This window comes from Thermobia domestica, chromosome 14 (genome assembly GCF_964235325.1).
Source record: "Thermobia domestica chromosome 14, izTheDome1.hap1.1, whole genome shotgun sequence".
Classification (NCBI taxonomy): Eukaryota; Metazoa; Arthropoda; class Insecta; order Zygentoma; family Lepismatidae; genus Thermobia; species Thermobia domestica.
In genome coordinates this window covers 1179713-1195911 of record NC_137467.1, presented here as the reverse complement: position 1 = coordinate 1195911, position 16199 = coordinate 1179713, and the positions used below count along the sequence as shown (strand labels likewise).

General features: G+C 35.7%; 1 protein-coding gene across 1 annotated transcript in view; it reads left to right on the top strand.

Annotated features, from left to right (window-relative positions):
* Positions 1-4001: 4001 nt before the first annotated feature.
* Positions 4002-16199, top strand: part of LOC145670636 (uncharacterized) — a 33093-nt gene continuing 20895 nt past the window's right edge. Inside the window, exon 1 of the mRNA XM_081739428.1 lies at positions 4002-4067. Within this exon, the coding sequence (XP_081595554.1) occupies positions 4002-4067 (66 nt within the window). The remainder of the gene's footprint in view (positions 4068-16199) is intronic.

Below are 16199 nucleotides of genomic sequence, written 5' to 3'. Positions count from 1 at the left end.
AAAGTCATAATATGCCACAATTTCAAACATTGGAGGAATTTCTCATGTATTATCATGGGTGAAAGTGGGATCATAGGGAGTCAGGTGCCCGTTGTAATAATGTCTGTGCTAACAATGGGAAGTGGGCTCTGAGTTGATTATCACCTCATACTATATACGTATGTTTCTCGTTATGTAACCACCCTGATTTTCAGTGTCAGTGTTTGGGTTATGGATATCCAATCAGCGACGCAACTTTCTAATTGTATCCCGAGGCAAGAACTCGACTAAGCGCCCCCCCCCCCTGACCAACTAAACCTAAAACAGCCCCTGACTACACTTGATATTGGCATCATACAGTAATTCTCCATTTTTTTCTTCAAGTGGTAAATCTTGATTTCAAAATTGCAGTATACCCCTACATAATTTGATGTTTAGTACAAGATAACACAGCAAACTAATTAGTAGGGCTTTTGATTGCCAAATAATCTGAGAGTAGCATGCTTGATATATTCTTATAGTATTATCATAGTAACTGCAAATCACAATGTTTTACAAGTATATCGGATTGTGCATATGTGTAGAATGAATCCACAGTCTGTTGCTTTAGAATACAATATTTAATTATGACAAACAGTCAGGCTGTTGTCTCGAGTATTGTACTCGTTGGCTGCAAAGGTTTTTACAATGTTCTCAAAAGATAACTTTGAAGCTAACTTATGCTCTATGGATATGATCCTAAAGTTGGTGAGTAGCTGTTGTTCTATTAAGTTTCTGAGGTATTTTTTTTATTATCTTTAGTTTGCTAAAACTCTTTTCCTTGTCTTATAGTAAAAATAAATATTTTGCCAGTTTTACGCCCCCCTTAGTTACGTCACTATGTCCGACCTGCTATAGTTTCGAGAACCAGTAATGAAACTGGTCACGGTGATATGTGACCTGAAATGACCAGAGGATACGAATGCATTTCTAGCAAACACGATTCTCTTCTTTTCTACCTCTCTCACTCTTCTCACTAAATAAAAAAAAAACTTTTTTCTGTTGTGTGCGCCTCTGTGTGTAAAACCATTGCACTGAAAGATAACTACAAGATATATCAAAATATACAACGTGAGAATCACAGAAATGGTAAGCTACATTTTCTTATGATGAATCTTGAAAATTTAATGAATCGAGTGTGTAAAATTTGTCGTGTAGAATATAAGAGATATCGCTGAGTAGTCGAAATAGTGTTCGATGTTTTGTGTAGTCTATGTTCAAAGCCGCTGCATTACTTTTGAGTATTTGAACGTGAATAAATATACAATATTTTTTTAAAAAAGTATTGGAAATCCCATTGTATAGGAGCTTTGTCATTTAGCTAGATTCTGTGCATCAATTAGCTGTTTCCGAACGCGCCTTTTCGTAATACTGATAATACTGGTGATAGTATAACAAGTGTATTGTTGTTCAGAATGTTCATAAAGTAAGTGGATAGCCGCTCGCAGCGGCGAGCAAAGGGGCGGTTGCCCCCTCCCCTATTTGAGAAGAAGCTTCAGTTCTTGACGGCACATATGAACACTTACATATTTACCTATAGACTTACTGTAGTACTTAATCTATATGAATAAAAATCAAATGACTAGGTTTAATAACTTTTGAATCAACTGACCGATCTCGATCAAATTTTCAGCATAGATGAGGTTCGGCCCTGAAAATAACCGATATTAGTGTTGCATCCATAGTTTTCGGAATAGCTGAGACAAATGCTAACACTTCCAATGCCGTTTAAATCCAAATTCACCTCTTTATATCCAAAATGAAACGTATTCTCCCCGTGCGAAGAATGAGTATTCTGCTAGTATAGATCTATATTATATAAAATACTATAGACTATAGTATATTTATATAAAATACTATAGACTATAGTGTAGCTAGCAAAGGATATGTGAGTCAATAATTCTTGTTGTATTATATGCACGCGTGCATCAAAGGGTGTGTTTTTTTTTCGCGACTGGGCTTGTATGTCGGTCATTTTGCCCCTACCCCTAAAAAAATTATACAAGCGTCTCTGAACAGGTGTTGTCAATTTTTTACACCTAAAGAAATATTCGGCACCTTTCATTATAGAATCATTAAAACTATCAACAATCCATTATCGTTACAGACAAGGACAAAATCATTAAAGTTCACAGAATCCGCCATCAAGAGCATCATATTTTATCGTGCTTCAAATATCTGGTCATACTTATTTATGTATTCATTACCTCTGTACTTGAAAGTATTGCAAAGTATTGCACAATTGATAGAAAGGTGAGGAAATAAATTTTCACTAGAGTTTCCATATTAATACTGAAGTCAAATGTTGAGTGACAATGGGAGAGTTATTACCTCTTATCAGACCTCAATCAAGAAAACAAGCACAATTTTATCATTTTTCTTCTTTTGAATTGACATCTTTACATAGTAGTCTATTCAAATACAGAATTATTTTGATGTCACCCAAGGAAAAAGCGCAGTGAGTATTCACCCCAAATTAATACATCAAAATTAATCTTTGTAAAGGTCAGCAGTCAGTGAAATCCACAATGACAAAATAAATCATATGAAATGAAAGGTTTATAAAATTCAGCGGAGATCAATTTTAAGTCATTTGGTTTGAGAAGTGTTTAGGATTTTGTGACCATCATAACCATCCTCATCATGCTCTATATCTTAGGACTGTTGGTTCTTTCAATGTGCTGTTCAACTTTTGCTGCAGAGGGAAATGTAAGTTTAGAAGCAGAAACAGTTACCGATTGAAATAAGTAGAGTTATCAGGCATATTTGATTACGCGAACCCTTCTTCTTTCTCCCGCCCTAAAAATAATGTGCTTGGATTTGTTTTAGGAGAACGGACAAATGTCCTGTTTTTTATACAGATAGTTGCTTTAGTGTAATGTTATTTTAATATTTTATTGAGAAAAAGTAGGATTTTTTTCTAAAAACAACTCTTCTGGTACACAGCAAAAAATGAGGTGTTGAAATAACACAAAATGACTACCACCTTAGCGTGTTACTTGTGTCTCAATTCAACACCAGCCTTTTTTTTAACGCTAGCCATGGGCTAGCAACCTCTAAGAGGGCTACACCCTCTTTAAGGGAAGGGATTTGAGAGGATCACTATGGTAGTGAAGGATTGGTTGTTGGGCTATGGGCTGTGTTATTTATTTATTAAACTTTATTATCATCTTCATCATTCTGGTGGAAAGGTCTTTATGATCTTTACGATCATAAACATATTGGCGGTTATCCTGGAACATAAACAAGGTATAGACATGAGCATAAATACAACAGGGTTAATAATATAGAAATACGTGGAGAAACACATTCATATATCATCACAATCACATACACATTGACAAGATAGAAGACATATTCATAATCAGTTAGAGGAGAAAACCGAATATAACGAGTGTGAGAAATTTAATACAAGAGACAAAAGCAAATAAAGAGAAATATAAAGCTTGATGAAAATGAGTGATGAGGTGAAGTGCACTTGGCGCCACAACACAACATAAGTTTGTTAGAAAGACGAATGAGGTTATCTTCTGCCTAGGGGTAGCTCTAGGCTAATGGAGACGTGGTGAACCCTGTTAGTGAAATGGAATCACTGTGCATAGGATGGAAAAAGATGGGGAAGATGGACATGCAAACGATAGTCTTCGAGGATCTGGAGATCGAGATGGTCGGGAGGTACTGTATAACAATATAGTGTAAAGAGAAGATGAAGTGGAGTATTATGATAGCGTGCAGGTGATGAGTGAAGTGCAAGATGGTGCATAGTTTCAAACAGAAGAGGATGGTGATGAGTGTAGCGTTGAGTGATGAATTTTAAGCGGAGACTTTCAAGATGATAGCTGAGTATAGGAAATGATATTAAGAAATATAAATCACGGGTTGGGCTGGGGAGAGAAATGCGGAATGCATGTCTTTCTAAAATAGCCAGTTTCTGGTAGTATGAGGAAGAAGCGAAGATCCATGCCGGAAAACCATATGTGAGAATGGGTCGAAGGAAAGCTTTGTATGTGTTGAGAACAACGGGTGCTTTGAGTCCCCAAGTTGTGCCGGTAAGTCGTTTGAGGAGATTTAGGCGGTTATAGGCTTTAGTTTTAACATGAGTAAGATGAGGCTTCCAAGTTAGATGATGGTCGAAAATGATACCTAAGTACTTAACGGTTCGTGTGGGAATGATGGGCATATTATGTACATGAAGTGACAGAAGAGATGGATTCCGGTGAACTTTAGTCCGTTTACGGGGTGGTATGAATACAATAGCTTGAGTTTTTGTGGCGTTAATCTTGAGTCTCCATTTAGAACACCAGTGGGTGAAACGATCGATGGCTATTTGGAGTGAAAGGTTGATATCCTGAATAGTTTTGCCAAGAGCAAGAAAGGCTGTATCATCTGCATATTGAAACAGGTGGACGTCGGTAGGAAGATGTGGAAGGTCGGCAACAAACAGGATGTACAATAATGGGGAAAGAGCAGAACCTTGAGGAACACCGCACATGAGGAAAAGTGGATGAGATAGCTGTTCGTTAATGGCAATGTAAGAGATGCGGCAGACGAGAAAATGATAAATGATGCGAATGTATGCCATCGGAAGTTGAAATTTAATGAGTTTATAAATTAACGCTATATGCCAAACCTTGTCGACAGCTTTTTCAAGATCGAAAAGGACAAGACAAGATGGTTGAATAGAGTTGTAATGATTTGTTATGAGGGTTGTGAGACGAAGTAACTGATCGTTAATAGAGAAAGAGGGGCGGAAACCAGCTTGATGAGTCGGTAGTAGTTGACGGTCTAGGAAATATGGGTGTAGGCGTTTTACAAGAATGCGCTCGAATATTTTGCTGAAAGTAGATGTTAACTGAATAGGTCGGTAAGAAGAAACATCAGACGGTGGTTTAGCTGGTTTGGGAAACATGAGGGTCTTGGATACTTTCCAGTCTGTGGGTAAAAAACCTGTGCGTAATATGAACGTATAAATGAGTGCCAGAAGAGTGAGTAGTATAGCGGGGCTTTCTTTAATATGCCGATAAGTGATAGAGTCGAATCCTGGTGAGGTATTGCGTTTGTGCTGGATGACAGAGGTGATTTCTGATACTGTGATGGGAGCGGTAAGAACATGATTGGGAAGTGTATGAGAGACATGAGGTTGAAGTGAAGGACAGTTAAGATCAACTTGATCTACTGGATGATTTCAACACCAGCCACATCGCCTTCAGAGCATATCAGAAATACCTCGTTACTGGCTGTAAGTATTTGCATTGTTTTTTATTGTTTGGTATGAGCAAAGCTTTGCGAAACATATTTCGCATTTATGGCAAGTAACTAATAACATTGTATTTTTTCTGTAATCGGTCACAATAATATTATTGCAAACCTGTGAAACATCTGACAACAGTTACACAGATAGCTGTGCTTCCATCTGTTTTCTTTATCAATTATTCTTGTGTCTTAGCATATATGAACATCAGATGACAGAACTGTTGCTTATGTAACCGTTGTGAGACGATTCACAAGTTTGCAACAATATTATTGTGACAGATTAGATAAAACATAGAACATTATTCGTTACTTGGCATAAGAGCTAAAGATATTTTGCAAAGCTTTGCTCATATTAAAAGATAAGTACCAATGCAAATTCTCTCAGGCAGTAACTAGTTATTTCTGATATGCTCGGAAGGCGATGTGTTTGGTGCTGAATTAACACACGAGAAACACGGTAAAGTGGTAGTAATTTTGTGTTGTTTCAACACCTCATTTATTACAGTGTAGAATATATTTATTCAGCCCTCTTAGAATAGAAGAGGTACTTTTAGAAGAGAAAGACGGATGTCCCATTTTGGACACAAACCTATGTGAACAAGATAAAAATGGTAAGTGAGACTAACACAGGAAGAAACAGTATATAAGATTAGATTTTTTTTAATGGGTGATCTTATTTCTTGTTTCTTGCTGGGAGATGTGGTTACACTCTTGATCATCACAGTTCCTATTAACTTTCGACCCAGTAGAAGATCCTATTGTTTGTTTGATCACTTGGCTAGAGACGGCACATCTGGTATTTCATAGAGAATACGTGGAACAAGGCAGATGTTGAGAATGGAAGAATCTTTTATTTCTTTCTTTTGGTTTCATTTGAGTGCGATTTCGATATGATAAGTTGATATATCTTGATAAGTTGAGTACAAAAGTTTTCCTTCCCAAAAAGAGTGCAACATTGTAATTAACAGCAACAGAATGTTTATGTACAATATCAGGATACTCTCCCTATGAGACCTTTTCTCATATGTCACACACTAAAATTTGATTTTACAATTTCTTATTGTATTCAATTTCATATTATCAAGAATGTAAATTTCTTTTAGTGCACCGTGTATTTGAAATGTACGTTTAATTTTGGTGCACGTTATATGTCTTGTTTTTCTAATCACTATAACTAGTGAGTGTCCTCCCCTTTAACTAAATTCAATCTGATTTTACATAATGCATTCTTGTAATGGAATCTTTCAAATTAATATAGTCTATGGAACATATTTCCTTTTAAAAAATTAACTCAGTAATATTAATAAACGGTGGAGGACGTCACATTAGCCTCAAGATTGTTAGCATACATATACACAACAAAAATCGTGCATGTCATGAAACTGTGTGACCTTCGGTGTTTAACTGGTCCTCCTCTTGATTAAATTTTTTGTACGCCACTACATACATACATACACACACGCACACACACACACACACTCACACGCATATATATATATATATATATATATATATATATATATATATATATATATATATATATATATATATATGTAAGTATTAAAAAATAACGAACTCTGTTGCCATGGAACTCAAAAGATTAATGCCGCATTCACGGAAGCTCTTCTTGGATTTCAGTCCTTAGTCAACTGGATCCAGTTTCTACTTTATATTCCTATTTGTGCTCGAATCACCTCATTGTCCTACGATCCGTGCTTAGGCCTTCTTAATGAACCTTTAACGATTGGATTTGCAGTTAAAACTTGGAAAACGTTGCTACTTTCTTCCATCCTGGCCACACGATCTGCCCATCAACCTCACTCAATGACTCGACCAATATTTAGGGATGCGCACGAGACGAGTCGAGACAGGATTTTCCTGACAAAATTCGAGTCGAGACACGGCTCTTCCAGTAGAAATATATATATTTTTCGAGTCGAGACATCACTTTTACAGCACATTTTCGAGTCGAGATAGCCATAAATCTTGTCTCGTGCGCATCCCTAAATACTAGGTAAACTATATAAATTATGCAGGTTTCGCAATACCCCATTCCTGTCCCTTTATCGTAGAAACGTGGCCATGTTTTGCAACCATACAGTACAGCAGGCACAATTATCATTGTATATATTTTAGCTTCAAATTTTTTGCAGAATTCGAAAAAGTTTGGTTTGGAAATAGCACAAACTCTTTGCTAAAATAATTTTAAAATTTCCATAAATAAGTTGTATTGACATAGTTTAGGTTTATAAAATAGATACATTTCTTTCGTGTGTACATAAGAGATTTCTTCAGCAATATAATATTTCTATGGAATATAAAAACTATTTTTTTTTTTTTTTTTGAAAGAAGTCTGTCGTATGGTAACCCTAGAAACAAGTTAATTATCTCCACGAAATTCTTAATTAAATTTGCATATTCTACGTGTAATACAGGGTGTTTGAAAACAACACCGGCAACGTTTGGAAGGTGATTCCTGACACCAACATAAGACAAAAAGCAAAGACGAACCTGCGTGCAGAAATACGTCATTTCGGAGTTATAGGCTGCCGAAAACATGAAAAATTAAACTTTAAAGCCGTACAGCTAAAAACCTATGGAACTTACCGTAGTCGGGTCAAGACTTTACTTAGGAACTAATATGTGCCCTATCCAAATATTAATATTTCAGAATCCCAATGTATTGATGCAACAATTTTTATAGAAGTAATTTGTGAGTACTTCAAATTATATGCCCGTAGCGAAACTCCCTCCATAAAAATTATTGTGTGAGTACATTAGCATTCTGAAATATGGATTTTTGGATAGGGCACATATTAGTTCCTAAGTGAAGTCTTGACCCGACTATGATAGGTCACATAGTATTGGGGCTATGGATCTTTAAAATTCATTTTTTCATGTTTTCGACAGGCTGTTCTGCACCTAAGTTGGTCTATACCTTTTGTCTTATCTTTGTGTCAGGAATCAATTCCCACTCGTTCTCGGTGTTATTTTGAAACACCCTGTATAAGTGCAATTCTGATTCAAATAGCAGGGCGCTGCTATCGCTGTGACAAGTTCTCTTTTCGCCTGACGTTTTGTGAATGTCGATAGTTATGAGGATAAGTAGAGCTTTTTAATGAATGAGGAGAATGAAGCTCGCATTTTTCAGGGTTTTCACTTACATTGGTGACAATGGAACTGCAGTTTTCTGTGTCTCCTTTCAAACTTTCGTTAATTATATTTCCGTAAGATGATGTTTCTTTTCAGATCAAAAGGATGCATAAAAGAAATAAAGCCCTTTAATGGTAAAATTTACCAAACCCATAACGTGTATCAGTAACGCCAACAGAACACTTAATAAAAAGTATGTGATTGTTAATGATGCACCTCTCACAGCAATGGCGAATTCAAATAATGTTTATTTACCTCCTCCCTCCAAGTTGAAGAAATCACTTTAAATATGTTCATTCCATTTAGACGTCAAAGTCACAACGATAAGTAAAGAGTACTGGTGCAAATCCCGGGGAGATGAGGGGAACATGTCCCGCTCAATTTTGGAACTGGGGTTACTTTTTCCCCACCGCCAATAATCCGATTTAAAATGTATTTTGGGGGGAGAAATGTGATAATTTATGTCCGAATGCCACTTCATTTACATCGCCTGATATATAATATAAAACAGGTTCACCTCAGAAATGAGATTCATCAACCGTAATATGAGTCTCATCTCCCATCCTCCCCCAGGTTAAGCCTCAAATCTGCCCGCCTCCCAATGTTGAAGACAACTCTGCTCCCCAGATCCTCCACAGCAATGTTTTTCAACTTCATAAATATTTTTAACATCGCTTAAGAAAAAATATGAAACGGTCTTACTGAAAACATATAACAGTCCCGCCATTGATATGCACCAACATAAATTTTGGAAAGTCAGTGTCGTCGCCACACGTAACCATTAGGAGTAGCAAATGATGAACATTTAGAAATAACCTAGATCAGCATGTTTCGCAGAAAAGAAGACTTCATAAAACACCTAAACCATATGAAATAAATATCTGCGTTGCTGTCAGAGCAGAAAACGAGCTATAGGAATCTGGAACAGCTTTGCATGTTCGTCAGTTTGTAGCCCAAAATATCACTGCGAAATTTAAAACATGTTTGTTTTCTTTGATTTAGTGCTCTGTAACATTTAATACAAAAATGCATCCTTAAAAGGACACGCTTTTAAAGACACTTGGGATAACCAAAGCATATTGACACATAGTGGACAACGCTCCGCAAAACTAGTTCCAAAAATATTCTTCCAAATAGAGAAGATTATAGAAGTGAAAGCGTGATCATTTCTCAGAACGTCGTCGTTGTCAAAGTAAATCTATTTCACGTTGTACGCCTGAATACTATTAAGATATGGATCCTTTTGTGCGTAGAGCAAAATTAAAGACTCAGGTTTCTTTGATTCTGTGTTAACTTACGCAGTCTAGCAAGAGCATTACAAACTAGTTTGAAGTGAAGGTCAGTTTCATAGGTCAAACAATAATTCCATTTCACAATAGTACACTTAATTCGAAATTAATAGTAATGTGTATTCCTTTATTGAAGCACAAATGCTACCTTGCACTAATTGAAGTATTCTACTGTACAGTGTGACGGCTACATTCTATACCTTGGACACTTTAAGGACTGTGCAGTGGATGACCAAAGAAGCATTTCAATTAATGTCTCTTATGAACTGAAGGACTGCATCGCCATGCCATATGGTTGCATCACATACCTCAAAGAATTTGGCAACAATGACCCATATGTAAGTTCTGACATTTATTGTTTATTCGTATAATGTAAGAATATTAATATAATTACATCAGTTTTAATTACAAACAACTACACTTTCATTACATGTATTTTTATTGAGTAGTTACAAAATTAATGCAGGATTTATTAATTTTTGTAGCATAAGAGTTTAAAATATGTGTTACGCTTCACAAAAGAAACTTGAAAAAATGCAATTTATCTTTAATGAACAATTTATGTACAGAATTTTACTTCTTGCAATATTCAATAAGAGGTTAATTACCAAATTTCACAACTCCAACTTAAGCGAATCTTCAAAATGAAGTTTCTATTAATAATAATAATAAAATTTAAGGTTACAGACATTGTCCCCTTTTACAGGAAAGTTTTTGAAAATGCTGAAACAGCTGTTCAGTTATTAGAATTATGAGTTTATATTCCAAGTTCTATCTTCCTAAGTTCAGAGATTGTAACATACTCTATTATTGGAAATAAACAAAAGTGAAAAATAAATAATTAATCCCTTTCACCCTACTGATATTTCTGAAAATCAGAGGTAAATTATGGAAAGTCACTTATTGGCCGAACTTGACTTATCATATTTTTCTTCACTTACATTAGTACGAGGGATACTAGAAAAGTTTTGAGATGTGGACAACTGGAACACAGGAAGTGAACAATTTTTATGTCAATAAACAATCGACGCATTCAACAAATTATTGTCTTGCAAACACTTTTTCACTTCTCCTGTGAAATTAATATTTTATAATTGTATTTTTAGAAATATGCCTTGCTTTCTTGGGAGCCCGAAGAAAATTTTCAAGGAAAGGCATATCTCTCTGTTTGCTATATTACATTAGGTATTTTTTCTATTTGTATTAAGAAAATCTTAAGAAATTTAATACAGTTTCGTGTGCCAGGGGACAGCCTCCTTCGGGCGCCTTTGCTTGCTTTCATTAAAAAAAAAGAAAAAAATCTTTTGTTTACAATTTACGTTTATACTTACAGTGCCTTTTACCTGATTGTTGATGAGAAATTAAGTATCACTTACTCTTTTATATAAGGGTAAACTGTATAGATATAGATAAATAGTATTGAAATTCGTCGACAGCGTCACAAACTGTCGTATCTCAGTTTTCTAAACTTTTCAGGAGAGCGATTTTTAGGTTTTCACACAACTTTGAACAGCCATAACTCAAAATCTATTTTACCGAAAGGAGAGAAAATTTACCAAGTTATAACTTAAATCATAAGAAATCAGTGTAGAAAGTTTTATGGAATTTGCCTGTAAAAGTTTGTGGAAAATTTGGCGGGAAAAAGATACGACAGTTTGTGACGATGGTAATCCTCTCTTGTATGAAAGATACGACGCATATTTTTTATACTGAGAACTACATTAATAGATGAACAATCGGAATATATTGCACTTTTATTGAAAAACTTCGTGTTTATTACACAAAATAATTTAACAAATGCTTCCTGAGTTTCTTGAGGGTAAAACGAAATTCCTGAGAACACACAAGAAACACAATATTAAGAGCATACTAACCATAACATAAAATGATGCTATCAAGTTGTCATTGCCAGGATATAAAATCTTGCAAAGTAATTTGCAAATTGCATGCTTTGATATTGCACTTGAGAAGGATGGCTAATGTGGTAAGTTTCTCTAAAATTGAACATGTTCAGGGTTTCGAATGATTGGAGTTGGGCCTGGACACGAGTCCTCATAGGCGTGGGAGACCCGGGTTCGATTCCCGGCGAGAACTCATGTGGTTCGGATTCCACGTTAATCAGTAGGTCCACGTCTTATATAGCCTCGCTGCTGAAAGGGGCGTTAAAATCAATCAATCAATCAAATAAAACGAGTCCTCGTACTTCTCTGGAGCGATAATTTTTGACAAGTCTGCAAAGTAGGAACTTCTATCTGGTGGATACAATCTGCGTTCTTTTCAGGGAAATAGTTATGTAAGTGTCCTCAAAATGGCTTGTCTTAAACTGAATGCAGTTTGGATAGTCTTTGTTCACTTTCACTTCGCGCATTTCCGTCCAATAGATTGGATCTCCATTTTCGTCACGTCTAACTGACAGAATACAAAGACATTGGGACAGAGATCTAGTCTCATACATCGCTTCTGTCAACACAATGAACGGTATAAGGGTACTTTTACTTTAACAATCGGTTCAAGTTGCGAGGGTACAAAATTGCTGCCACAGTGCTTAATAGATGTGCTTATATACACTGTGGACTGAATCTCCCTCATTTTGTCCATGCATAGATTCAAAGAATCGGAGAGAAATTCTCTGATGTTCTTACGTGTTTGCACCGCATACCCCCTCATAGCAACCAACCTGAACTCCTACTAGGTCCATCCTGTATTTCTCTAACTCATTCGTTACGGATTTTAACGCGCCTCCCTATAAAGAATTCTAATATTCCATGTCCCAAATCTCCTGTCCATTTTCTTTTGCTGATGTCGTGCCAAGTTATCAGTCTTGGTCCGAGGCTTCTGTGATTGTTTCTGAAAAAGTGTCCTTTTTTTTTCTATTACAAAATGAGTTTGTTAGGCTCACTCAAATCCCCAAGCTGGAGGGCCACTCCTTGTCTGCCCGCGACTGCTCATTCAGTATCTTCGCAGCTAACCTCTAGAATATATCTAAAGTCCTTCTTCTCGATCCGCAACCTGGGGCCGCGGTGGCTCAGTGGTAGAGCGTTCACATCTGGTTCATGGGGTCACGGGTTCCAACCCTGCTCCCGCCAAGTGAACTTTGTGGTGGACAAACGGCGTGTGCGTGGGTTTCCTCGGGGTTCTCCCATTTCCTCCCTCTTTCTTCATTCCATCATTTCATTCATTTCTCATAATCACCGTCTCCTTTAGTCTAACCGGCATAACCGTGGGACGTAAAACTCAAAAATGTCATGTCATGTCAATCCGCAACCTGAGGACGCCCCATGCCGTGTAAATATATATGTATACAGCCCCGCATTGATCAAGTATAACATTCTAGCTTATGAGTTTATTTGCTTCGGCTCTTCCGAGCTTAAGATATAAGTAAAAATACATTAGGAACACATGATAAAGAAACTAAGTCTACCTGATGGATGACAATAAGAAATGATGTAAAAAGCAATGAGTTTATCAGTACGGGACTGTATACCTACATTTGGGCCACATTGGATATATATATATATATATATATATATATATATATATATATATATATATATATATATATAAATGTTTTGAATATAGGCGTATCTGTCGAGTTGCGAAAGATCTGTTGCTCACAAACTGTCGTAACTCAAGATACGACTGTTTGTGAAAATGGTTTATATGCTTCACCTTAAGATACGACACAGTGACGTCATCACGACCGTCAAAACAACGCACATTACAGATGTGTCGTTTTGGGAAATTGTAGAAGTCAGTGTATGCAACCACATAGTAAAATATGTCAATTTTCGATTTTTTTGAGATACGACACTTTGTGACGCTGTCGACGAATTGTCAAATTTCGCACACCAAAAAAGAACTTCTGGAAATGATTAAATATGTTTTCATTTACTTTCATTGAGGGGTAAATATGCTGAATTTCATGCTTCTATCTTCACAGATTCTCGAGTTACCTTTTCTTTCTTTTTTTCTTTTTTCTTTTAGCAAAACACTCGATACCCTTTTATCCCTTTAGGACACGTATTCTTAAAAATATGTTTTCTCCTTACTTTCTCACTGTAATGTTATTCATTGTACAGTCAGAAACAGTATTAATTGGAAAAGGCTGAAAGTGGCACAAAGTAAAATTTCCATTATTCAATAAAAACTTCCTAAAACTGTACTTTATCCTTTAAAAATGTATAAAATTCATTAGCATTAGCAACTAGTAGGAATTTTTCTGGCACTTTGGACCTTCTCTAGGTTATTGGCGATGTCGTTTACAACACATTCCATGCAAAAAGTCGATTTTTTTTTATTTTTTGGATCTTTCAGCCTTTTCCATTTCCCCTACACAATTATAGGTTGGAGGTATATGAAATGATAGCTTCAACCTATACTTAATGTTGTTTCTGATTTACGAGCTTTGCTTTTTATAGACTTGAATTTATTATAATGCTTAAATAGACATGTTTATTGTAAAAATTCACGTATTGTTTTACTAGACTACTGCTTTAAATGAAATTTAAGTCTATAAAAAGCAAAGCTCGTACAGTCAGAAACAACATTAAGTATAGGTTGAAGCTATTATTTCATATACCTCCAACCTATAATTAGTATTGTTTTGGACTGTACAATTAAACGTGTAACACTTAATAAAAATTAATATGTAACAGTTTCGCCAACTATCTGTTTGATGAAATGTCATGAAGTCTGATAAAGATAATGTCTGATGAAGACAAAGTAGATAGCTAGCGGAACTGTTATACCTTGGTATTTTTTACAGTAAACGTATTGTTTTGGTTAGCGAGTAGTTTAAATCACACACTCTCTCTCTCGTATTAAAAGGAATTTTCTGTACAAATCTCGCGTTTCCAAATTATAATTTGTTGCTGACTAACTTTCCTCTACAGAAATTCAATTTTGTAGCTGAATGTGCAGTTAAATATAGTGGAAAATTTTCCACCTAACATCACTATACATAATATCCAAAATTGTCCGGCTTATGAAAAGTTTTTTCCACTTGTTTCTACATCGTGATGAAAATTTTCCGATCTATGAAAATTCCTTTCACTTGTTTCTACAGAGCAATAAAACTTTCCGATTCACAAAAAGTCGTTTTACTTTTTGCTTCAAAATGATGAAAATTTTCCAACTCATAAAAAGTTCTTCAATCTTTCCATATAAGACAGAAAATATTTCGATTCATGAAAAATTGTTTAACTTGTTCCTACATTCTACTGAAAGTTTTGTGAGCAATGAAAATGTTCAGATTCTTTAAACGATCTTTCACATTTTTACATTTCTGTACACGAATTCAACCAATTTTATGATTGCTGAGGAATTGTTACTTGATTACTGATATTTTTTTTAGAACGAAAAATTTTCCGGAAAAATATAGCGGAAAGTTTTCCGAAATGGAAAAGTTTCCGCGGAAAATTTTCCACCTCACATTACTAATGAAAACCCCCATAAATCGTGTCAATTTTTATGAAAATTATCTTTATTCCATTTCGAAAAGTCATTATCAGAAAATGGCATAATATGTGACTTTTTTCCACGGGTTGGCATCACTGCATCGTGGTGTAGAGATTAGTCCCTTAGTTAACACAAAAAACAAACTTCTCGTAGGTGATAAACCTGCATGGTTGACGCGATTTCATCCCATCTCGCCTAATCCCATCTTCCCTAAACATTTATCAGTCACTGATCTATCCAAGACAAGGATGTCCGCCATTCACATCTTGCCTAATCCCATCTCGCCTAAAATGGCAGTAAGATGCAAATAGGAAATTTCTGCACTAAAGAGGGAATTCCTGTACTAGCATTTTAACAAGATGTTTCAATCAATATTGTCATCTCTGTCAACTACAAAGTAATAACTTATATAATAAGCATTACATAACAAGCAAGCACAGAGTAGGGAGGCGATTCAGTGAATTTAGTTCACTTTTGGTTTGTTTTGGGAATACTGGAAGCTGATTGGCTGTGATTTACTTGCAGAGTAGACGCCCCGGTGGGAAGTTAATGTTCTAAGAACAGTATATATATCGTATTAATACAGTTTGTGGTAGTACGTGGTAGTAGTAAAACCTATTGGAAGCGTACTGAAGGTTGCAAGGCTACTGTTGTTGGTGAAGATTCTGTTGTGTACGTCGGGTCTGCATGCACATGAACCTGATACTGCAAGGGAACGAGGGAAAATATTGGTAAACAAAATGAAAAAAAATCAGAAGAAATTATACCTCTTCCATGCCAACAATATATAAGTATGTTAAGTTTAAACTGAAGCCGAATGTTGTGAGATTCATACATGTGTAGTTATTTGGATGAAGCTTCATTTAGCCGTACAAGTTTATATTAAGGTAACCTCAAGTGTAACAACATTTGTTAATTTTGAGAATCAGTGTAGTATTTTAGCATACTATTTGACCTCAAAGAAGGTCATAAATTCTATAATTAATCTAAAATTTCTGCCCAAGTCCGTCAAATCCGGCCATTGATGCT